Source organism: Atractosteus spatula, chromosome 3 (genome assembly GCF_055471065.1).
Source record: "Atractosteus spatula isolate fAtrSpa1 chromosome 3, fAtrSpa1.hap1, whole genome shotgun sequence".
Taxonomy (NCBI): Eukaryota; Metazoa; Chordata; class Actinopteri; order Semionotiformes; family Lepisosteidae; genus Atractosteus; species Atractosteus spatula.
Genome location: NC_142708.1, coordinates 42901261 through 42927789, shown reverse-complemented (window position 1 = coordinate 42927789; position 26529 = coordinate 42901261). Strand labels below are relative to the sequence as shown.

General features: G+C 40.6%; 1 protein-coding gene across 2 annotated transcripts in view; it reads left to right on the top strand.

The window, feature by feature from the left end:
* The first annotated feature begins 12780 nt into the window (after positions 1-12780).
* Positions 12781-26529, top strand: part of ric1 (RIC1 homolog, RAB6A GEF complex partner 1) — a 128993-nt gene continuing 115244 nt past the window's right edge. For both annotated transcript variants that reach the window (XM_088912301.1, XM_088912300.1), the window contains exon 1: positions 12781-13303. In XM_088912301.1, coding sequence (XP_088768427.1) covers positions 13163-13303 — 141 coding nt within the window. In that variant the 5' untranslated portion in view covers positions 12781-13162. The remainder of the gene's footprint in view (positions 13304-26529) is intronic.

Sequence of the window (26529 nt, the reverse complement as noted above, 5' to 3'; positions counted from 1 at the left end):
ACCTGCCGGCATTCGGTCGTGGGTACTGGAAGCTGAACCGGGAGATACTGGAGGAAGACGACTTCAGGGCACTGTTCCGTAAAGACTACGCGAGCTGGGTCGATTTGAAAGACGGCTACAGCTCTGTGGTGGAATGGTGGGAGTCGGTTAAGGACAGGACCCGAACCCTGGCGCAGACGTACTGCAGACGGAAGGCGGCCAGGGAGAGGAAGGAAGCTGCGCGACTCCAGAAACAACTAGAGGAGGAGTTCAGCTCAGCTAACGGGGGAGGAGCCTTCAATTCAGCCCAGGCACGGGACCTGAAGGAGAGCCTCCGCAAACTGCACACCGAGAAAGCCAAGGCTTTCCTGGTAAATAATGAAACCTGTTCCTCTTATTTCTTCAATCAGGTCCGAGGAGCCCAGAAAAAGAGGGTGATCCACAGCCTGAGATGGGGAGATGGATAGGAAGTGCTGGACGAGAGCGACAAGGTAGAAGTGGCCACCGCTTTCTACAAGGATCTCTTTTCAGAAAAGCAGATGGAGGTGGAGGCAGGCGATGCTTTTCTGGAGGGGCTGAAGGCACGAGTACTGGAAGAGGTGAGGGAGGACTTGGAGGGCCCAATCGTGGATGAGGAGCTGAGAGCTGCTGGATTAAGATACTATACTCTGACGTGGGCAGCAGAGTCAATGTCAACTGAAACCTGGGGTATTTCATTCCCCAGGAATCCGGAGTACGACCAGGCTACCCCCTTTCACCCTTCTCTATGTTTTCTTCACAGAGCCCTTAGCAGAGGAGGTGAGACGGGACCCTGTCATCGACGGCCTGGAGATACCGGGAGGCGCGGGGGAAACCCTGAAGACCTCCCAGTACGCAGATGACACGAGGCTGTTCCTGAGGTCGGACAGGGGGTTGAGGAGGGCCCTGCAGGTCATGGAGCAATACTCCAGAGCCTCAGGGTCGAAGCTCAACCACCGAAAGAGCAAACTGAAGTTCTTCAGGCCCTGAAAGCACAGGACGACAGTGCCAGAGGGTCTCGAGCTCTGCACGGAGCCCCTCAAAATACTGGGGGTTTCCTTCTAGAGCCAGGGCAACGAGACCATCAACTGGACCGAGAGGAGTGAAGGAGCCAAGGTGAACGCGAAGCTGGGAAAGTGATGGTGTTGAAAGCAGACATCCTGCCGGCTTTGGTTTACCTGGCAGTGGTGTACCCGCTGCCGGCCAGACTCAGACGAGAGCTGCAAGGGATGATCTTCGGCTTCGTCTGGGGCGGCAGGTACGAGTACGTCACGAGGAACCGGATGTGTCAGCCGGTCGAGGAAGGGGGTCGAGATGTCCCACATTTCCCCCTGAAACTCGACTGCATCTTCTACTGCAACCTCTGTCGGGCGCTGCGGGAGCCCATCGGCCACAAATACCAGTACTTTGTCAGGCTGTGGCTCTCCGTCCTGATGAGGCATGTGGTCCAGTGGTCAAACACTGGGCCCAAGGCAGAGAGGTGACCAGAGCTCTACACCCACGCTGTCAAGTGGAGCAGGAGGTACGAGGCCACGAGACAGCCAGAGCTCTGCACCAACCACAGAGCCCTGTACAAAGAGGTGAGGGGGCATCTGGTCACCAACGAAAGGCTGTATGTTCCCAGACAAGTCTGGGAAAGGACGCAGCCTAAAGAACTTGACGACGAACTGAAGGACCTCAACTGGATGGCCGTACACAAGAGACTGGCTACCAGAGAGGTCCTCTACAGATACTCGATCTCCAGGAATCCGCATTGCCCCCGAGGAGACTCAGGAGCACGTGTTCTGGAGCTGGTTTATTTAAAAAACAACTGGATGTGATCCTTAGATCAATTAACTACTGATTTCAAAACAAACTTGATAGGCCAAATGGTCTCCTCCGATCGGTGATGATTGCTATATTTTTGTGATTTTTTTTTGTGATTTTTGTGAGCTTACTGTGGTGCAGATGCTTACAGTGGCCATTACTAAACTGCTGCTATCTTCAAATTCAGAAGAAGAATACCACATGGCCAATATCAGAAACAAGCAGAAACTGACTTATTGAAATGCCCAAAGAAAAGCAAGGAATTTGGCAAGAACCTCATAACCTGTTTCAATGCTTTTGGTGCTTTCACTGACATAGAAAACCAATACATTAATAGCAAATTGGAGGCTGTTAAGACAATTTACATTGAAACAGTCAAAAACATTCTGGGATTTAGACACCAAGTCACGAAGGCTTCTGCATCGGGTTCGAAAAGCCTATAAGATCCTTTCTTAAAAGAAGCCAGGCAATTAGATTTAACATAACTGAGCGAGTTGTACTAAAAACCCACAACTCTTTGGATAAAGAAGTGAAAATTCTAGTATTCTCAATGGACTGGTTGAAAATCTAGGCTGTTCAAGTGGCTATATGTGGTAATATTAGGTGGTATTAATATTGTTAAACTAAATGTTGAGCTCCATAACAGAGGGCAGCATTTTGGAAAAAGTAAAAGAAGACTGTTCAAGCTGTTCAAGTCAGCTGTATCAATACATACTACATTAGAAGAGAAAGGTGTTCGCAACCTAAAGACAGTTAGGAAGTTAGGAGCTTTTGTTTGATCTGATGTTCTGTATTTGTCTGTTTGATAAATATTATTAAATATCAGTGTCATTTTTATGTCAGATAGAAGGGACAGTGGTCACAATACATATAGTTAGTCTCTGCACAAGTTATTTTAAATTGGACAGTATTTTTCTGTCCAATATTTCCAAAAATCTACAGTATACCATAAAGACTAATGTGTCAACACTCCTGTTTCCAGTCACAGGGGGCACAGCCACTCCATCTCATGTTTCGAATGAGAGACATGAAAACTATGTCAATGTTAAAATGTTAAAACTTCATGTTCTGATTGCAGAAACTAGGGAGGCAAACTAACACTATTGTAATGAGAAAGCATATGACTGCAAAAGTTATAAATATTTGTAGTCACACATGAAAGTGTTTAATCTCCATAATTATAGGTATTTTATACAATATACACTATGTTAAAAGCAACATGTGTTGCACAAAGAGTTTATCCCATACCTTTTTATTTTATTAATTTAAATGTTAAAAACTCATTTTCACTATGGAATGGAAAGTCTAGCACTACCAAAGGTAAACAGGTAACCCAAATGTGAGTTTCAGGAAATGTAATAAATTCCCTAATTGCTCATCTACATGTGGTTATGTAGCATGGACTCATTTTCCCCACCTTAAAGGGATTGATAGTACTGTAGAAGCTGCAGTAGGTTCGGGGCATGGGGACAGACAATAAAAAATGTAAGATATGTGAGAATGAAAAAGACATATAATTCAAATTTGTTTCAAACATATATATTTGCATGACCGGTAAGTTACAGTGTTGTCAAAGCATATACTGTCAATACAACATATTTCTACTATATACTACTACTACATACATTTATACTACAAATACAGAATTGAACATTTACACACAACATACACCACAAAGGACATAATTGAGAGACAGTCTTATTGTTCCTCAGGCTGTGACTGCAGATCACATACTGTGCTGCTAGCTGTTATATTGAGTTCTCTCCCCCTCTCCATGTAGAATTGGGAGCTGTTCTGATTCTGGCAGGTGTGGGAATTCTGGAAACAGATTTGTTATTTGGGAGAATAATGTTTGTCAAATTGCAGAATACTTCTCACAGTGTAGTAGAAAGTGCATCTCTGTCTTTTTCGTCTCTTTGCTGGCAGTGGGAGATTACCTGTACTCTGTGGGCAGCCAGGTCTGCCTGTGATGCTCAGGTTCTATTGTCACTGAACCTGTACTTTGTCAGCCTTTCTTTCTCTTTGCTGTTTCTTACACTGGTCAGATATTCAGCTATACTCAGCTAGTGTGTATTGTCTATTTAGGATTCTCTAACATTCCAGTTTGTGTTGTGCTTGTGTGTGTGTAGCCAGTGGGTAAGGTAGTGTAGCTTGTGTTGGGATTTGGTTGATTTTGATTCGTCTTGTTTTAGCTGTGCTGTCCTGAGGCTGGTTGGTGTCAGTGGGCTTCAGGACCAGCTGGCTGAGGGTGTTCTTCTCTGGGTTCAGTTCTTGGCACAGTAGAGCCTGGTACGAATCCTGGTCACTGATTCTCATGTGTAACCAATATTTGATTGCTCTCTTCTGTACTGATTAGTAGTGGGTATAGGCCTAATTTGGCCCTGCATGCATTGTTAGGAGTTTTTCTCTGCTCATAGAGGATGTTTTTACAGAAATGTCTGTTTTATGTTTTTTACATACATTTTTAATGGGAGGGTTGATGTTGATTAGTCACCTTCTAACGGCCTAGAAGGCTCTGCGTGCCTTCTCCTTCAATGCCTGCACTGCTAGATTGAAACTCCCAGATGAACTGATTGGCAGTCTGAGGTATGTGATGTTGTTTGTGTGTTCCAATGTATTGTTGTTCAGTGTGAATTGGTACCTGTTTCCCTGAGATCTGGCTTTCTTCTGGAAAACGATGACACTGGTATTGTCCAGATCGACTGTCAGTTACCAAGTCAGATATTATTGCTACTGCAGTGTCAGGTTCTGCTGTATTTGTTTAGGTGTGTGCTTATTTTCTTCTATAGTGTGTTTGTGGTGTTTAACCATTTCAAAGTATCTGAGGTGCAAATCTGTGTTGTGTGGTTGTCTGTGTTTTTGGTTTGATAGTTCTTCTAGTGCCCTGCACTCTTTATCAAACCATTCTTCTTTGAGTCTTTTGTATTAATTCATGTTAATTTTCAGTTTAAAGGCTAATTTCTCAAACATGAGATTTATGTCTTTTATAGCCAAATGCTATAAAAGGGGAGTGCTTATCTGACATTCACTACACATCAATTGGATCACCACAGGACTGTGTCTTGTCCCCTCTGCTGTAAATTTTGTAAACTAATGATTGCATCTCATTACATTTGCTGATGACACAGCCCTGGTCAGTTTATTAAAGGACACAGAATTCCATCATGACCCATTCTAAATGATTTTACTAACTGTTAAATGTTTCACAAACAAAGGAACTGGTTATTGATATTAGGAAAATACCACACCCCATCAACCTACTATAATTGATGGTCAGCCTGTTGAAATTGTTGATGACTATAAGTACTTGGGACTGGTCTTTGACAAAAGCCTAAAATGGGACAAATGTTGTGACACTATCTATAAAAAAGGCCGACAGAGACTCTTCTTTCTTAGGAAACTCAGCTAAACTATTCTTACATTTTTCCACAAATCATTTATTGAAAGTGTCTTAACATACTGCTTCACTTGCTGATTTGGCAACATGAGTACCGGTAATTGTAATAGGCTGGGTAAATTAGTGAATATAAGTGGCAAAATAATCAGGATAATCAAATCAACTTAAGCATCCTTTACAAACAGAGGGTGACTAATAAAGCCAAAAGCACCATGGAGTGTGTCTCACCCCCTCCATTGCAAATTCACATGTCTCTCATCTGGGAGACGCCTCTGTGGCCCCAGGTGTAAAACCAACAGACTCAGGAAATCTTTCATTCCCACTGCAATTACAGTCTTTAACAATGCAAAGTAACTACCTTGTCTCTTGTTTCTTATATCCTGTAACACTACTGTATTCTCTTTCCTTTTGGTGATGTTTATTTGTCATTGTGTTGTGTTTGACTGTGCCATAAAACTAATTTCCCCTAGGGGATAATGAAGCTTGAATTGAATTGAAATATATGCCTGATTTGTTGGATTGATACAGAGTGTTTTGGAATGTAGTTAATAATGTCTGAATTTCCTTGTCATTTAGTATTCGTCCAGACTTTTTGTAACCAACTATATGCCTGGTTAAGGTCATACAGTTTGCTGGGCTTTGTCAGTTTGTTTATGTGCTGGTGAGCTCTCTTGATGTAGAGTGTGATCTGACTTTGGTCAGAGAGTGCCCATTTGCCGATTTCAAAAAAGCATTTGACTCGATTTGGCATGAAAGATTGTTTTATCAACTACTGCAAAGTGGCATAGAGGGCAAAGTGTATGACATAATTAAATCAATGTATTCAGAGAGCAAATGTGCAGTGACAATTGGAAACAAAAGGACCATATTCTTCACCCAATGCCATGGGGTGAGACAGGGCTGCAGCCTGAGCCCAACACTGTTCAATATCTATATCAACCAATTAGCAGGAATGTTGGAGCAGTCTGTAGCTCCTGGTCTCACACTACACAACACAGAAATCAAGTTCCTGCTCTATGCAGATGACCTGGTCCTGCTGTTACCCACAGAACAGGGGCTGCAGCAGAACCTGGCACTGCTTGAGGAGTACTGTCAGACCAGAGTTATGGTTTTCCAGAAGAAAGCCAGACCTCAGGAAAACAGGTACAAATTCACACTCAACAACAACACATTGGATCACACATCCAGCTACACATATCTCAGTCTCACCATCAGCTCATTTGGGAGTTTTGACCTGGCAGTGAAGGCACTGAGGGAGAAGAAGGAGGCTCTTCAACATCAAACCACCAACAAGAATCTGGCTCCAAATATTTGAAAGTGTAATCCAACCCATTGCCCTATACGGCAGTGAAGTGTGAGGTCCCCTCACAGACCAGGATTACATTCAATGGGACAAACACCCCACAGAAACATCATCTGTGTGCAGAGAAAAACCCCAAACAACAGGTGGAGGGCCGAATTAGGCCAGTACCCACTATTGATTAACATACAGAAAAGAGTATTAAAGTATTGGATACACGTAAAAAACAGCGACCCCAACCAGCCCCAGGACAGCACTGCTAGAGCACCACAACTCAGACTCAAGCACATCACAGCACAGATCAAACAGCAATATCTCACACACTAGGACACACACACAAACACAACATAAACTGGAATGCTACAGAACCCTAAACAGACAATACACACTAGCCTAATAGTTGACCAGGATAAGAAACAGCAAAATGAAACAGACCCTGAGGAAGTATAGGCTCAGTGACCACAGCCTGGTCATAGAAAGTGGGCGACACAGGCAGACCTGGCTGCCCAGAGAGGACAGGCTGTGCTCCCACTGCCAGCGGGGTGAAATAGAGACAGAGATGCACTTCCTACTGCACTGTGACAGATTAGTCTGCACTGGGATTAGAGAAACATTCTTCCCTAAATTCAGAAATCTAATCCCAGAGTTCCCACACCTGCCAAAATCACAATGGGTCCCAATCCTACTGGAAGAGGGAGGAGGGAACTCAATTGAACTGGCAACCCAGTGTGTGATCTCCTGTCACAGCCTGAGGAACAGTGAGTCTGTCTCCCAATAATGCTCCATAAGTTTACAGTATATGTAAGTATATATTATGATATGTCTTTGTTGTAAATGTCTGTAGATTTTATTTTACTTTTATTTTCTGTTTTGTTTAATGTGAATTTTTATTTGCTTTGGCAACACTGATTGTACCCATCGGTCATGCTAATAAAGCACCTTGAATTGAATTGAATTGAGTGGATTTTGTGGTCTGACAGTAATGGCACTTGTAGTGGAGTGTTTCATGTCAGTGACAACGCAGTCCTGCTACCCAGGAAGTTCCCTCTGGTCCTGCCATTAACGATATAAAAGGCCCAGTCCTTGACAGGTCTTTAACAGCTCATGCCATAGGTATCATGACTGGACCTGTGTGAGGTGACCAGTGTATGCCACAGAGGGGATTGTCCAAATATATGAGTTTTTCTCTCTGTGCTGGAAAAGTCTGCCATAATTCGTGCATTGAGCTCACTGCAGAGCAGCACATTTCCCTGGCCCTGGAATTGATATATCTCCTTACTTTCTTAAGATACGCGATTCCACATTATATTCCCTATTAATCAAATTCTAAAAGTATGCTTGTTGACTCCGGTATCGAGCGTATTCGCAGAAAAGCTTAAAACTACCACTTTTTATACACACGTTATTTCACATATTAGTTAAAGACTTCGATGCTTAAAATGTTTAGGGAGAAATGGAATACTGGTGTGTATTTTTTCTTTAAAGTACCGAGACCAGCCATATACAGTTTACATACTGTAATACTGTATGTTTATGTTCCAAAATTAATATCGTTTATGGCCTTCACACGCATTATGCTCCTATTCTTTTTATGCTCAGCTACTAAGATTTCCCTTCAGTGGTAAAAATCCATATAAATATTCAATACTTAAATGGGCACAGTAAAGACATTAAATATACATTTACATAGTGTATACAGTACACTTTACATACAGTAATCTGTTTATGTTCCTAAATCAATATCTTTTATGAGCATGTGAAAGGCATGGTGAATCGGAGATTCTCAGAAATTACTGTACTTTGCATGATTGGAAACAAATGCGTGATTGGATCAACGAAATGCTGTGGTGTTACTTTTACAAAGACGGTCAATGAAAAAAAGAATGTGGACCAGGGCAATACTTTGAGTTTACAGCTTGTCCAAGGTCATTCATTATAAATACCATTAGTAGTATCTTCAGTAAAGACTTTGATGGGACAGCTCAAACATGAGAGGTTGAGCTTTATTAGCTCCACCTTGCGGAAATTCCGGATACTATTATTTTACTTGCGGTACCATGTGGTATTATGCGGAACTATGCGAGAATTTACGGTATTAATACCGTAACTTGTGGTACACCGCGTCAAGCGCACCACAAAATAATGCGGTATCGCCCGCTTGTTTCGAATGGCTGCATCTGTATGCAGAATTCTCTTACTGTAGTAAGGGGACATTGTGGGTAGGATGTAGAATGCACACTGGAAAAACCTTGTTTTCTGTACAGATGATATTTCTTTTGATTTTGAGCCAAACACGTGACTATTCTCTCTTTACTCGTTGTATGAAGTGATCTGCTCTGAACCACACAATGTTTCCCACAGAGTCTCTGCCCCAAGAGTTTTGAGTGTTTTTTGATCTCCTTGCCTGGGTGACAGTGGGTGGATATGTCTCCCCAACATTATGTCTCCTGTAGAATCATGTCGTCTGTCTCCTTTATATTTTTGATAAACGCAGGATCTGTGTTCTTCAGTTCAAATGCTGATTTGCCCAGGCCCTGAATGTTCCACATAGTGATTGAGAGTGATAATTATGTGAATTTGAAGTTTTACAACTATTCTTATTATTATTGTTGTTTTCTGGAACTATATCAAATCAATGTAGGACATCATTAACAGAATTTATTAGTGTTTAGAAACCAAAATTGTCCCATCTCCGAGTGCGATGATCTGGCCAGAGCTGCAGTGTAGGTGTGCAGGGGGGTCTCAGTCCAGCTCTTCTGGTGGACTGGTTGGGGCGGTTGCATGATGGCGCTGGTTCTGGTCCATACCTGTTGCTTGTTGGAGGGGTGTATGGTGGTGCTGGTTTGAGCCTTGTGGACTGGGCTGAGTGCTGGGGAGCGTCCAGGAGGGGGGTGCAGGTTTTTTGGGGGTACTCCTCTGTTTGGCAATAGATTGTGTTTTTTTTCTAAGGTCCCAGGGTGGGGTGAGCCAGGTAGACCTTTGGGTGCAGAGCACAGCACCATGAGATCTCCGAGTTGATTCTCTGGATCGCGTGGTACTGCACATCCTGTCTTGGCAGCAAGGTGGAGATCACAATTCTGGCATGGGGGAAACACCGTCTCCTTTTTATTTATCCTTATCTTCTCTTTTAATTCCTTCTTTGTTGTTTGTTCCTCTTGATCTCTTGCAGTTTCTCATCAGCTCCTTTATCCTTTATCCTGTTATACTGTCTTTGCCTAGGTCTTTAGTTCTTCAGTTGTTTTGTTGATTAAGTTTGGTGATGTTGTTTTTTCATGATCAAATTACACTTTTTCTGTTGTCTTGCTGATTTTGCATTCCTCCTAAACTATTTGTTCAATTCCAGAAAATAATAAAATCTTATAGAAATGAGGAACTCCCTCTCTGCTTACCTCTCAATTCAATTCAATTCAAGGTGTTTTATTAGCGTGACTGATGGGTACAATCAGTGTTGCCAAAGCAAATAAAAATAATGAAATTCACATTAAACAAAACAAAAAATAAAAGTAAAATAAAATCTACAGACATATTACAGACATTTACAACAAAGACATATCATAAAATATTTACATATACTGTAGACATATGGAGCATTATTGGGAGACGGACTCACTGTTCCTCAGGCTGTGACAGGAGATCACATACTGGGCTAGATAGATAAGACTTTTTTGATTCCGAAGGGAAATTGATGTGTTACAGCAGTCCAGCCCAAGACAAGCAAAAAAAAACAGACATCAGAATAGCCGAAAGATTAGAATACGTACAATAATACAAAATTAATATAAAATAAAAATAAATACATAGGTGTGTGCAAAATATGATCATAGTCACTGTAAAAACAATAAAATATGTGCAAAATGTGCATAAATATATACAGATTGAGTGTCCAAAAAAAGTACAATGGAGCAACATATAATAATGTTTCTTTATTAGCCCTATACAATTTCTTGCATTAGGAATTCGTCTTTTCACATACCCCAGCTTTTCTCCATGGAGACACAGACAGGGAGAGAAGCCTGGGGTCGGAGCGCAGGGTCTGCCATTGTACGGCGCCCCTGGAGCAGTTAGGGTTAAGGGCCTTGCTCAGGGGCCCAACGGAGTAGGATTCCTCTGCTGGCCACCTTCCAGTCACAGGCACAGATCCTTAGCCACAGAGCCACCGCTCCGCCCATGCTGTCCATAGACGAGCAAATGAAGGGCTAACAGTCCTAGCCAGGGGAAGCATTATACACCCTGACAGCCGCCGTGAAAAAGACCTGTGGAAACGTTCCCTTGAACACCATAGCTGGAGCAGTCTGTTGCTAAAAGTGCTCCGCTAAAATTGTTGCTATAAAAAGTGCCCAATAACAGTCCCATGAAGAGGATGAGAGGCATTGTTCATGATGGCTGTGAGCTTGGTCAGCTTTCTCCTCTCAGCCACCACCTCCAGGGGGTCAAGGCTCAGCCCCAACACAGAGCCAGCCTTCTTGATAAGTTTATTAAGTCTATTTACATCTCTTGTCATGATGCTGCTGCCCCAGCACACAACAGCGTAGAAGATGGCCGCTACCACCACTGATTCATAAAAAATGTGTAGCAGTGTTCCACACACACCAAAGGACCTGAGCCTCCTAAGAAAATAGTCGGCTTTGACCTTTCTTGTACAGGGCATCAGTGTTACCAGACCACTCCATCTTATCATCCAGGTGTACCCCTAAGTACTTGTAGGACTGCACCCCCTCTATTTCCTCACCCTGGATGGAAACAGGGTTCAGAAGAGACTTATTCCTTCGTCCATGACCATTTCTTTGGTCTTGCTGTTGTTTAGCTAGAGGTGGTTAACATAACTTTATTAGCCCTATACAATTTCTTGCATTAGGAATTAGTCTTTTCGCATACCCCAGCTTGCTCTCCATGAGACACAGACACAGAGAGAGAAGCTTGGGGTCAGAGCACAGGGTCGGCCATTGTACAGCACCCCTGGAGAAGTTGGGGTTAAGGGCCTTGCTCAGGGGCCCAACGGAGTAGGATTCCTCCTACTTGCCGACTGCAAGATTTGAACCGGCAACCTTCCAGCCACAGGAACAGATCTTTAGCCACAGAGCCACTGCTCCGCCCACTCCTCAAAGTTGGTATAATCAAGCTCCTATATTCCTCCTCCCTCCCCTCTCTAATACACCCCACAATTGCAGAGTTATCTGAAAACATCTGCAGATGATATGCCTCAGAGTTGTACCTGAAGTCAGAGGTGTAAAAGGTGAACAGGAATGGAGCAAGGACAGTCCCCTATGGAGCCCCAGTACTGCTAACAACCTATTCGGACACACAGCTCTGTAGCTGTACATACTGTGTATGCTGCCAGTTCAATTGAGTTCCCTCCTCCCTCTCCCAGTAGGATTGGGACCCATTGTGATTCTGGCAGGTGTGGGAACTCTGGGATTAGATTTCTGAATTTAGGGAAGAATGTTTCTCTAATCCCAGTGCAGACTAATCTGTCACAGTGCAGTAGGAAGTGCACCTCTGTCTCTATTTCTCCCCGCTGGTAGTGGGAGCACAGCCTGTCCTCTCTGGGCAGTCAGGTCTGCCTGTGTTGCCCAGTTTATATGGCCAGGCTGTGGTCACTGAGCCTGTACTTTGTTTCATTTTGCTGTTTCTTATCTTGGTCAACTATTAGGCTAGTGTGTATTGTCTGTTTAGGGTTCTGTAGCATTCCAGTTTATGTTGTGTTTGTGTGTGTGTGTCCCAGTGTGTGAGATATTGCTGTTTGATCTGTGCTGTGATATGCTTGGGTCTGAGTTGTGGTGCTCTAGCAGTGCTGTCCTGAGGCTGGCTGGTGTCGGTGTGGCTTGTGTCAGTGAGCCTCAGGACAAGCTGGCTCAGGGGGCTCTGTTTTGGCTCAGCTCTTGGATCAGCAGGGCTTTGTGGTGGTAGGAATTTTAGGTAGCTGTTTTTTAGGTGTAGCCAATACTTTAATACTATTTTCTGTATGTTTATCAATAGTGGGTACTGGCCTAATTCGGCCCTGCACCAGTTGTTAGGTGTTTTTTCTACAGATCTCCATGTGCAGAGTTTCTGTGGGGTGTTTGTCCCATTGAGTGTAATCCTGGTCTGTGAGGAAATATGGCTTTCTCTGGAGAGAAAGCCATATTATGCGAAAGCCAGGGGGCGCCAGGCCGTCACTGGTGGGTGGTTCATGGCCGCAGCTGTACCTATGACGACACGACTGAACTTCCCCTTACGCAGCAAAACTTCACTGTAGGCGGAGAGGCCGCTTCAGGGAGAGCAAATCAGGTGGAAGCTGAGTAGGAAAGCTGAAGATGGCGGCTGAGAGAGGAGTAGTGGGCAATATCGGATGCTTCTTCAGATACGATAACAACAATTGCTGTGAAAGAAAGGTGGAGTTGTTCGGGTATGGGAATGCGACACATCACTGACTCGGAGGTCTGACTGCGGATGGTACCGAGACTTGGGATTGTTTATTAGCGTGAATGAACAATTTTTCATACGGGCGAAAAGCTCCCAGCCTTCATGTCTAGGTTTTCTAGTGCGGCTGGACTGGAAACAACACACAAGAGGGAGCGCAAACTGTTAATGTGTCGCTGGGACGAATTCCATTTGTCGAAGCCGGGAAATTAAAGGCATTAACTTCATCCACCGGACTGTCGAGTGGGAATTAATTTCTAATCATGTATTTTTTAACTGGCTGGCCCCGGAGGCTGCTCTGCCCTCTCAGAAGTGAGGAAGAGCCCTTTCACATCCAGCCGAGTTCCCAAAGGTTTTACTTCTCTGTGCTTTCACAGACTCAACTCAGCATCTGGTTCAGTCGGGTGAGTGTGTCTCTGCAGTGTGGAACCGAAATCTGAATTCAGACAAAAATGTCTGTGTGACAGATGTACGAATACCCGGATTTTCTCACCAAAGCTGTGATGCGTGGCTTCAGTGTTGTGTACTTTGCCGCGTCACTGACTTCAGTTTTTGTTTGCTGTTATGTATTAAGATATATTGTATCAGCTTAATATTTGATACATTGAAGATGTGGCAGTTTTCAGGTATCGTATCCCTAGATGTGCTCCCAGTTCAGCTGGTTTTACAGATCACCATTAAATCATTAATTTGCTTAACTAATCCGATTTAAATAAAGAAATATAGAAATGAATTGGGCCCAAAATATAAGTAGCCTTCCTACCTCGACTAACTTAGTTGGCCTAATTTGTCACAGAAGTTACAGATTCCGAGTTCCAAATCTGTAGTAACTGGATTGCGTTGCTCCAGATCTGGGTTGGAGACACCTGGTGCCGAGTAATCGCAGAAAAACCGTGTTTTGCTTAGTTACGTTGAAGTGTCTTCGCTAGCTAGTAGAGTGTGCTAATTTAAATTTCTGCTTTAGTCAGGAGCAACATTATCAACTACCTATAAAGTTAATATAACGATCGGTACTGTTTGATAATGATCATTATTAGTGATGATTATTAGTGATCAAAGATGATTAAACGCAGTGTGACAGCACCCATTACATTCTGATAGAAGCACTTGATTAATTTCTTATGTTACACGAATGAGGTATCTAAGTAACCTGTATTGGAATATCTAATGAATGTAGGATGGTATGAACTCCCGCTAATATACACGAATGCTTTTTTTTGCGCGTTTTAAGGTTCTTAGTTTAGATTGCCTTATATAACATATATAGTATCATGATAACATGAATATTGGAATTAACGTTAAGGTCCTCTGATGCATTTGGATTATATTCGGTGTATATTGTACTACAGGTTACAGGAAGTGCTGGTAATGGGGAATGCAGTCAACATTCCCGACCTAGAGTTTCCCAAAATATAAATTCCGATCTACCCGAAACTGCTGAACCGCTTCTCTAGAAGCATAATTGGTCAACACATGTTCATTTACAGAATTCAAATTAATTTGTGGAAATTTCAGTCTAAAGTTTAAAATATACTGTTGCGTACCAAAGGATTTGCTCAAAACAGCTATTAGCCAGCACGTCTCCGAGAGACAATGGGAGATAAGTCAGTCTGTACATTGATTATTTTGTTACACTTAATTTTACAATCAAAACAGTTTAGCTTAATTATAAATAGAATTCACAAACCACAGCACGTGAAAGTGTTGCAAATTAACTGCATTCATGGAAAGAATAAAAAAATACCAGATAAGCTGAAATAATATGGATTTAACGAGGGCACAGTGGAGGAAAGGGGACAACTGGTTTCCTCAGGCTGTTTCATCCTTTGTTTGCTTGTCTACAGTTGAAAAACCTGCCTTATAATTAGTGATATATCTCATTTTACATTCAGCATTAAAAATCCTTAAATCATTTTAATAGTAATGTTTGCAAGGGGTTGCTGGCTTTCTTGTGTTCCATTGGGTTCTTATTATGTTAATTAAATGCACAATGCAGTTTATTAATGAGGTGGTACTATATTAAATGAGAATATAAGTTAAAAATGAGAGGAGGCCATTTGGACTATTTGGCCTGTTAGGCAGTTAATACTGATCCAAGGATCTCATTTAGTCATTTCTTGAAAGAAGCCAAACTTTTAACTTAGCTAACATAGCTTGTTCCATACTCCCACAACTGTCTGGATAAAATAGTACCCCCTGTTCTCAGTTTTAAATTCACTTCCACAATGTGGTATACTCTCTCAAATCCAAGCAGGTGTCTGGAACAATTCCAAAGTATAAATCAGTCCGTTTTCTAACTGCTCTCCATCGCAGGCCAGACAGACACAAATGCAGATGTACACACACTCACATCAGGGCCAGTTTTCCCAGAAGTCAGTTAACCTTCCAGTATGTCTTTGGACTGTGAGAGGATTCCAGAGCACCTGGAAGAAACCCACACAAATACATAATCTAAGAACATACAAACTGCACACAGATAGCACCCCGGTAACTGAACCCAGGGCCTCAGTGCTGTGAGGCAGCAATGATAACCACTGCGCCACCGTGCCTCCCAAAGAAGGTTTACTAATTCCAACTTTTGCTAAGCAAGAAGGCCTAGATAGCGAGGCAATTTTTGTCAAGGCAGACTGTCACTTTTCTAGGGCTCCAGTTAGAAACCTTTATTCTCCCCAACAACTGACCTGAGAATAAAGTAGCTTATGCTGTCTGTGGACTGAGTTTCCAATACCTTGCTAGCCTGTGGGGTTTACACCATAGTTCAGTGTGAGGGAATAAATGAATCTGTATCCTGTTGTAGGGTTTGTATGAACCAGGCAGAACCAGGCAGAAGCATTTAGTTTCTCTGGACATCTGAAATCCTCATTTTACAGTATCTTTGACATGTCACCCTAGCTGTTCATTCTTGGTTTTGTTTTTATAGAGGATTAGTGGCAGTGTATTAGAAAACACATGGCCTAGCAAAGAAATGTCAGTGAGTATACTTATAACTTATTGGATTTTCTAGGATTAGTAGATGTGCGTGAGAGGACAATGTCCAGAGTTCACAACTGAACTCCAAATGTGAAGTGACTACTGCCCCTTGTGATCCTTGTTAGTTTGCTATTACTATGTTTAGAGTTTGTGCCTTACAAAATACGTCAGACACATTGTATTAATGAAAACTAAACATTTATTTAGTAAGCTTTCTAAACAAGCTTTCGAATCAGAATCTCTTTGATCATTTAAGAAACTATAGGGTCTCTTATCTGTAACCCTTCTTAAGTTCCTGATACTTTCTAAACTTAATAGCCGTGCAAAGGTTTATTACATTGCTTTTGAGAAATTAATTATTTTCTCTTGTCCATCCTCTAGTTCACTGCTCTGATATTTTGTTTCCTGTGTCCATCATGCCTTGTGACTTCCTATTGCTTTGACAGATATCCTGTAACACCTCGCCAGGAAGGCAAAACACTGTCTTGGATGATTCATATGTCCTTTAAAACTACAATGGTCATTTGAGCATGTGGTACAAAAAATGTACAAACTATCATGTGATGATATTTTTCTAGTCAAAAGAAGGTGACGGGTAATACATTTCACCATCACAACTTCCTTGCCCCCTTTATGCTGGAAATACCAGTTTTCTTTTTCATCTTAATGAATAGGTATTGAGGTTATTTGAACACTCCCCTGTGTTATGGCCACATACTTCCCTGTGATCAGAATACAGTAAGCTGTAAAGATCAAGGTGATTTCTTGACCAGACTGATTTTTCAGCTTGAGAACGTAGGAAAAGCTACATGTTAAGTGATTGATAATTTGAGTATGTCATACTTTTAAACTGTTGCGACTCATCCTTTTTAGCACTGCTGAAATGTCAAGATAAGTTGATTTTGGCCACCTAAAGTTGTTGAGATTTGTATTTCTAAATTATTCCTATTTTTGATGTTCATTATTTAAAGAAGTTTACCCAAATAATATTAAAAATAAAGAAATAATCACTTATCTAATGAAATAAAATATTGAAATAAAATGAAATCTAAGTAGAAAACAATAAAGCTAATAACCTAAGGGTCAAGTGGTAAGCCACTGGACCTTATGCAATCAAGATGCAAATATTCCACCACCTGTGTCTAATCTTTCCTAATGTTCTTAGTTGATATGTCAGTTTCCAATGTCATAAAGCCTTAAGGGCAGTATGACACCTCAGATTATGTTCCTAGAGGGTTCAGGTGTCCTCTGACTTTGGTTCAGAGCTCGTTTACTTAATTAAACTAATTGTGTAATTTAACACTTCATGACTCTTCTCAATTTACTTAACATCAAGCAGATGCATCCTTTACCTGAGGAATGAGCAACTTCAGTCCTCAGTCATCATTCCAGCCCTTGTTGTAAATGCTTCAGTGAGCTAAGCCAGTGGTTCTCAAACTTTTTGGACCAAGTACCACCCCTAATCCAACCAAAGCATCCAAGTACCACCTACAAGTCATCTTCTCATAGGAACCCCAGAAATTCTCAATGACCAACATGAGCGCGCATGCACACACTCACACATACATATAATAAATATTATAATAATAAACTGAATTTGATATAGCGCCTTTAAAGGTGGCTTCTCAAAGTGTTTTACAGAAAAAAAACATTAACAACAACTAATAAAAAATCACCATTTCAGTGAGAGGGGTGAGCCTGTTTAGTTGAGCAAAGCAGATGTGAATTAATTTTTCGAGCCTTGATACAATTCACAACGGAGTCTAACATATTAAATCATCAGGCATTTTCTTGACGGCAAAGATCTCGCGGTGGATGTTGTAATGCGAACATTAATTTCTGGAGCAACCAATCTAATTCGTGCAACTACACCGTTATGTCGGCTTGTCATTGCTCTAGCACCGTCTGTACAAACTCCGACGCATTTTATCCAGTCGAGGCCATTCTCTTCGATAAATTCATTCAGAAGCTGAAATATGTGCTCTCCTGTAGTTCCTGTTGGTAGCGGTTTACAGAACAGAAAGTCTTCATGGGACATGCCCTCAAACTCGTATCTAACGTAAACGAGCAAATTGGCCAAATCGACTACAGACTCATCTAATTGCAGTGAAAAACATCTGCTCATCTTAACGCGCTCTATCAGTGTACTTTTGATATAATCCTTCATTTCAATAATTCTATGAATGACTGTGTCTTTCAGGGGGAGGGGGGCAGCTGGTCGAGCTGTTTAGCAGCTTTTTCTCTACACATAATACGTGTCAGCTCTTTTGCCAACGGTAAATAAGGTTCTTCAAAAATAGTGTAGCTTACCTGCTTTAGCAATCCGCAAGCTTGCATTTTTCCGCATTTCCGTTTTTATTTCCGTATTTATTTAAAGTTTTTATTTCATGCGCATGGGAGCGAAACACAGAGACGCTCGGTGTATTTTTCTCAAATTAGAACAGTTCTGAAATATTTTTCTGTTATCACGCATTCGTGTGCTCACAAGATTACCTGCGTTCGTAGCACGTATTTCTATGCATTCCTGTGTTTACAACGTTAGCATTGTTCCAAAATCACGCACATTCTCCTTTCTCCCTATTTGCTGGAGATACAGTAGCTTTTTTTAAATACAATTGGTCATTTGCATCCGTAGCAGGCATTCCTATAGAGTGGTATAGAATTACAGAGTATCTCTTGTGTCCACTGAACTATTAGCGCGCACTGTATCGTAGTACGTAGGCTGCGTATTCGACATGTATTAAAATACAAAATATGAAAACCCGTCCCGATTTTTCTGCGCACACGACACAGTTCCAGGGTCATTTGGCGTACCACTTGGCGGCACTCCACGTACCACTGCCGGTACGCGTACCACAGTTTGAGAACCACTGAGCTAAGCATTTGACTATCTAAGCATTTGGATAGTCAAACACCCTTGTGTTTTTAGGCCTTGATTTATTTCTTTTTGAAGTATTTGTAGATTATGAGCAGGCATTTGAATCTAACTTCTTAGGTTTAACCATCAGCTGTCATTAAGTACAGCAATCCTTGAAAATCCAGAATCGGCATGTATAGTTCTGCAAATAATTAGAGCAGTTCATTTGGAAATATAAGTCCTCCTTGAGAAGTGCTGCTTCACAGCACTCCGGTACTGTGTTTTTGAGGTTTAATTATGGCATTTTATGATTCCTAAACCTGAACTCTTGCTCTGCAGCAGATATTTGTAAGTCTCCAACTGTGGTGCTCCATATTTTATCTTCTTAACACATTGGATTTAATTCTCTTTTGTTCACAGTACTTTTTCACCTTTTATTCCTTATTCTTAGAATTTCTTTGACCAAGACGTATATATATATACATATACGTTTTCATTCCTTGGATACCACATTATCTACAGCTCAAATGTCTGCATTTATATTTAGAGAAGGATCCCATGTATTTTTATCATGTTGCCTTCCATTTCCAGAAAGAGAAACCTATTGTTGTGGCCAGTTGGCATTAATGCAGTGGGTTGTTAGGCTCATTCAGCTCATTCACCCAGCTGCAGCTCAAAGAGGCTATATCCTTGTTATAGGCATACACAGTTGTTGTGCATAATAATGTTAAGATTAATGGAAAACATATGTGAAAACATAAAACAATGTTTCTTTACCCCTTTGTTATTTATACAATATGATATAGGAAACAGTAAAAATATTGAACTTGATGTCCACTGATGATGATGATGTTATCCGGTCAGTCGGTTCCGACTCTCGGCGATTCTATAGGCCATCTCTCGCCATGCTTTCCGGTCTTGGACTTTCCCTTTCAGCTGTTCTATGCCTAAGCCAGTGTACTTTTTGATGGCGTTGAGCCACTGCGTTCTTTGGCGGCCTCGTCTTCTTGTTCCACTGACCATTCCAAGCATCATTGCTTTCTCCAATGAATCTGATCGCATCACGTGACCAAAATAAGTGAGCTGGAGTCTGGTGATGTTTCCCTCAAACTAAATTTCTGGCTTGATGCGCTCCAGAACCTCTTTATTGGTGACCCTTGCTGTCCATGGTATCCGTAACAGTCTTCTCCAGCACCATAGCTCGAAAGCATCCATCCTCTTTCGGTCAGCTTTTTTCAGGGTCCAGCTTTCACACCCATACGTTGATATGGGGAACACAATAGCATGGACCATTTTGCATTTGGTTGTGAGGCTGATGTCTTTGCTCTTCCAGATTTGGTGCATGCTCAGCATCCCACTACAGCCTAAAGCAATTAGTTGCCTGATTTCAGGGCCGCAGTCTCCAGTTTGGTCGATCGTGGATCCCAGGAAGCAGAAAACCTTGACGCATTCGATCTCTTCACTATTGATGGTTATTTTGACTGCTCCATTTCCAGCTGTTGTCATGATCTTTGTCTTTTTGATGTTGAGGTGGAGACCCATCTTTTCACTTTCCTTTTTGATTCTTAATATGAGGTATATCAGGCCATCTTCCATTTCCGCCAGTAATGTTATATCATCAGCATAGCGGAGATTATTAATATTTCAGCCTCCAATCTTCATACCGATTTCCGATTCTTCCAGATCTAATTTCCTCATGATCATTTCTGTGTAAAGATTGAAAAGAAAAGGGGACAGAATACAGCCTTGTCGTACACCTTTTTCGATTTTGAACCATTCGGTGTCTCCATGTTGTGTTCGAACAGTTGCTTCTTGGTCTTTATAAAAGGATCTTATCAGCTGGATGAAGTGTGCTGGCACTCCCAGTTCTTGCAGGGCCTTCCATAGCTTATCGTGTTCGATGCAGTCGAATGCCTTACTGTAGTCGATGAAACAAATGTAGATGTTTTTCTGATGTTCATGACATTTCTCCATAATCCACCGCAGATTTGTGATATGTGATGTCCACTACTTTACGATAAAAGGTCCAAAACCAAAAAATACAGCATTAAAATGCTAATGACAATTTTTCCCTTCTAGAGCTACAGTCCTATAGGACTTAAAGGTACCTAAAGTTGTGGAAACAGTGGTAATCAGGGCTGATTACAACAGTAATTGATTTAATTGACCAAGTCTGCATTTCCACTGGTTGCTTTTTGCACAGATGTGGGTTGGCTGAGGGCTGAATCATTGCACCCAGAGACCCTGAGTGATCATTAAGATCAACTGTAACTACAGTGTAAACGCAAACTGACCTCGGGCTGGCTCACACAGCAGCAACGCCCCCTCCCCCAAGACAGAGGAAGACCCTCAACACAAAGAGAAGGCATTTTTGAAAAGAATGGATATTGAACTGTTATTATTTGATTATTTGAGTACTTCAGGCTTTTTAAATGGACCATGTTCCATTTCAATGTGAACTGGCCTTTGCAGAATGACTGGAAGAATGTCTTTATATTTGTGTTTGGAAACAATGGTATATTTTTATTAATCTGAGAGGTATTTCCGGTGAGTAGTAGTATCTTTCATTTCAGGGTTGTCAAAATGACGGCAGCAAGCTTGTAAGTGGCACAGCTTAGGAACCCTGCACTACGAAAAATAATCTTAGATGCATTGTCATTACTTAAAGCAGTTTAGGTCCACATTCCCAGTGTAAACAGGGCACAGATGGTCTCCACTGTCTAGCCTCAGCCTGGCAGACCTGTCGTGTACACTATAGTATGGATGTATGAGTGTGAAATTGAAGATTCAGATAGTATCATCATAGCAATCATATTTATACTGGCCATGCCAAAAAAAAAACTTTTGTTATGCTGTCTAAGAGTGAGAAAAAATGACCATGTTGCCATGAATGTTTTTTCTTGAATTGTTTTTCTGCATACTCCGCCATATTAATTAGCCTTATTTTATGAAAAAAATATTTTTTAATCTAAATAAATTTGTCTGCCTTTTCACTTTGCACCTCTAGTTTTAGAGTGAATGTGGTCAGATGCTGCTGTCAGCACCGTTGAGTTTGTTCTGGTGCACTGAATATTTTTCAGGATGTTTAACTGTGGTCAAATAAAATTATACTAAATACTGTCAGTTTTTTTCTTTTTGTTAAGCAGTCATTTCTGTGTTGGGAGAGAACTGAGCATGAGTGAAAATAGAGGGTGTTTTGCAAGAAGAAAGCCACGTTCCAAAGTTTACTGCTTGTTTAAGCATAGCTCCGGAAGTGCCTCTATGGAATCGGTCTGTTCTTTTGATTAGGTATATGTTGTGTCATCTAAACTTTGAGCTGTCATTGAAACTGACAACATTTTTTCCAGACGTTATATCTTATCCTGGTTTCCCTAAAGGGAACAGCACTGTCTTAAGTGATTTAAAGCAAAATGTAAAAATTTGTCATTGGTCTCAGCATTTCAGGCATTCATGAGGTGAATGAGGTTTTCAGCTACTGTAGTATGTTTTACAGGATATTGAATTATTCTAGAAGTTATAATATTCTGTCATTGTGTTTTTTTTTGTAGGGCATTGACAAGAGAAAGGATGAGCAAAACGAGAACATTAAGTTTACTTATTTGAAAAAATGTATGGAACTGCATGGAAAGGATCTGAGACTGCCTGTTATGGCAATAATGGAATGAAACTTGTACTACAGGGCAATTAAGCAACTATGCAGATGAGACGAGGCCATTCTCCATCGCAAAATCCATTTTATAAGGTTGTTTTGTTTTTCATTTTGACTGATTTCTTTTGGATGTAATACAACACGCTAACTTGGGAGAAGGGACTGTTTCAATCTGCCTTCACTCCCCAGAATGATTTTAATCTCTGGAGCAGGCAGGTGTGTGACATTTGGACCTCTCCAATGGTTCCTCTGGAGAGCATTGGCCAGCTGTCATAGTCTAATGTGCAGCTATTTTCATTCTCATCTGGTGACAGTGAGGCCTCCAGGAGTTCAGGCATGAAGCGGTTGTGCAATAGTCCCTGGGCCCCAGTATTATTTCAGCTGAAGTTTGTGCAAATAAATTCTCTCCTGTGTTTGTTCTGGTTGTTCTATTCCTGGAGACCTGAGGCCAGGGGTTTCCTGGGAGCTTTCAAAATATGTTCTATGGTTCTCCAGAATAGTGTGGATATATCCTTTAGAGCTTTACTCACTTAAACTTTGTAGTCTGTCCTTTCAAGGAGCTGAAAAGCTTGTGTAAGTTTGTTCCCTTTTCAGAATGTGAATAATAACAGGCAGTTTAATATTTTGGGGAATGGTGGAGACCCTATTAAAAAGTTTTTTAAAAGACATGGGCCGGTGTGCTCTATCTGTTATTTTAAGAGTACATTATAGCATAATCCTGCATTTCACTGTTTTTCTCACTACTTGAATATTTAGCCCCTTAGTGGTACAAAATGGAGAAGCACTAAACTGGCACTCCATTTCTTGTCCTTTCTAACATGATTTGGTCTTGGTCTAACATACACTGCCTTGCAAAAGTCTTCAGACACTTTAAAAGTTTTCAAATGATGCTGTGTTACAAATGGTACACATCTTTTGCCAATCAGTATTTTTCTTGCAAACCCACGTGCTCAAGCTAAAATTTATAAAAACAAAATTTGTCAGCAGATATCTTTAACAAAATCTTTAAAAATTTGAGCTTGAGCATGTGAGCTTGCAATAAAAATACTGATTGGCAAAAGATATCATTTGTAATCCTGCGTCGTTTAAAAATGTTTTTAAAGGGTCGGTATTCTTTTGCATATTACTTCTTAATGCAATTGACATTTCTATTTTTCTTTCATATTATGTATTGATTTTTTTGCTTTAAATGTGTGGAGTATGTATGTACTGTAGCAAATAATTGCTATTCCAAAGTGTCATGACTGCACACTTCAATGCAACAAAACGTGCAACTGTGCAAGGATCATAAAGGGTCATAAATACTTCTGCAAAGCAAGATATGTATTGTAATAAGATATTTCAATATTCTAAATGTTATAATACATCACCCAGTATCCCTTTAATGCAGGAGTATGTTAGGAATTCCTACCGGATCTCTTCATGAAGATCTTACTGATGTTGCTTACTTTAATAAGTGCATCAGCATTTGAGTAAGAATTAAAACAAATGTATCTTGCCAATAGAAGCAACTTAGTTAAATGAAACTGGAGCATGCAAGTGCTGAGATGTCACTCTGCGTAATATGAACTCTGCCCATAAAATTAATAACGGTAGCTATGAGTGCGGCACAAAGCTCCTGCGGGCATAGTTACCAAATATCAACCACATACTTCATGAGTCCTCAGTGCATTATTAACACTTTTGTGATTAAAGGCAACTGACAGGCAGTCACTAAATCTTGTAGCCATCTGCTGTAGTTTTGTTCCTGTTTGGTTGTGCTGGCTCCCAGTGAAGGTAGAGAATCTTTTCATTAACCGAGTTCTTGTTATTCAGAAATTGGGGCCATCTGCCAGTTATTTCTCTTTGTTATTGATTGTGGGGATCTATATCGGAGGGTACCTTTTCAGTGTGCAGTGATACTTCTGACAGTTCTTCTGTTTAGCCCAATCAATAATATGAGCTCTTCCAGATGGGACGTGTACTACATTTTAATGGGACATGTTTTGAGTTTCCTTACCTGATGAGTATTTTTTTCTTTTCAGTGGATCTTTAAGTTTCCTTAAGTGCTTGTTTTTTTTATTAACATTTGTGATTACTTAACAGAGTTCCAAACTTTTTTAGTCCACCCCAGTGAAGGTCTTTGTTACACAGCCTTTTGAAATCATAACCGAACTTGTGCCAGCATCCCATTTTGGAACAGGGTACCTGTCTGAACAGGATTCCAGAAAACAGCAGGACAAGTCCACTGATCTATCATAGCTGGGTCTCCTTTTCATTTGTTTGTACGTGGGTGATTGATTCTTAGGTATTAATAAAAGGATGGTGGTGATAAGCTTGTTTGGACACTACATGTATTCTCCAGCTAGTCACATTTTTTGCTTCAATCTTTTTGGGATTGTCGGGGTCTTACATCGTGGTACCATCAAACATCAGCACTCTACAATAGCTCAGTATAATACTTCGCCCATAAATCCAAGTTCAAACCAAATGCCAATGTACCTTAGAAATAATAGAACTAGGAGCAACCAGCATTGCAGTCACTGGTCTAGTGTTTCACCCTCAGATGTTATTTGGTCTGTTTTATTTTAATAATTGTTTCAGTGTTTTTCCTGAATCATTTAGAATATAAACGCATATTCTGCAACACAAGATAGTACTTGCTGCCCATTAAATCTTAGTATTAGTGGCTGGTGACTATTACACAGTTTTGTTGCCTGCAGGTTGACTTTTTTTCTACATGCTCAGAAGCCAAAAACATACGGATGAGTAAGGAAGAACTGCAGGGCCTGGCAGTTGTGTTTCTGCAATAGAACAGGATAACTTTTGTGAAAACCAGCAGCTTTTCAATTGATGCAGTAGTTCAACAGATTGGCCTAAATCAGAGACAAAACCTTGTATTCCAGTTAAATTTGATGTTGATACAAAGCAGTGATAGACTAATGTGTTGTTTAGATATCAGTAAAAATGCTGCAAAACAAAAAAATATATGTATCAGACGTTTAATTTGAAAAGCTGCATCTTTAACATAAACTGTATTAAAATATTTATATTAGAATGTCAATATACCTTATTATTCTTGAACATTTTATCAAAAAATTAAAATGGCATGAAGGCTAGAAGTCCTGTTAGGAAACTTTTGTTCAAGTGACAGCATGTGAATGAAAGGTGGTTTTGTAACTTTCATATTCCTTTTTATAACAATATGCATGCAGTTTTCAAAGTGTTATAACTAATATTGTAATATGGGATGGTTATTAAGTATATATGTTTCTAAGTTGGTAAAGCAAAGTTTGTTCACACAGGATTATTAATATCCATCATTAATATATGTTTAGGTAAAACAAAAGGATTTTAATGGCTAAAAGATTTCATATATTTTTTGTTCTTTGGAATTCAGAGAATGGAAAAACACTTAATTGGCTGCAGAAAGATGCAACTTTCAGAAAAAAAGAAAGTGGACACAGACTGCATCAATTTCAGTGATATTAGTGATTATAACAAGGAAAGGACAACTGCTTAACACACTTGGCTGCTGCCTCTTTCTCAAATCTTCCATCAGCAGTCAAACATTATTACTAATCATAAGATCAACACCCTTTAACAATTAACAAACCATCTGGAATGATCAGATTTGAGTCAGGATTTCAAGGAATGTATAAAAATGTAGAGTGATCAAAGAGACTTTTTTGACAATGTAGAAGTATATCCAGGTTTAAAATAATATGACAAAAATAGTAATTTTGCTAGTTTCATTTGCTCGGCAGGTGCATGACTTGAATTAGAAAACTTTGTTTCTTCTCTGCAATAATTCAGAATACACAAAAGTATGATATATGATAGCTTGATGTAGCTATCATAGTATCAAGTATGATATATGATACCTTGATGTAGAATATTGACATTATTGACATTGTGTTGCAACTTTAGTTCCTTGTCTTTTTTTATCTTGAGGTCCATGTCTGAAATAATATGCCATGCTATATATGCAAACTGTATGGTGGCAGTGAATTGCTTTCAAAAGTTTCCTAACTTTTGTGTGTCATTAATACCATTTACAAGGAGGGATACGTCTCTGCTAGTTTATATAACAGTACAATCAGGAAGTTTCTTTGTTGAGTGATATCACTCAAGTTCAGGTGATTAATCTCTCTGATATCCTGAGGAATTTTTCT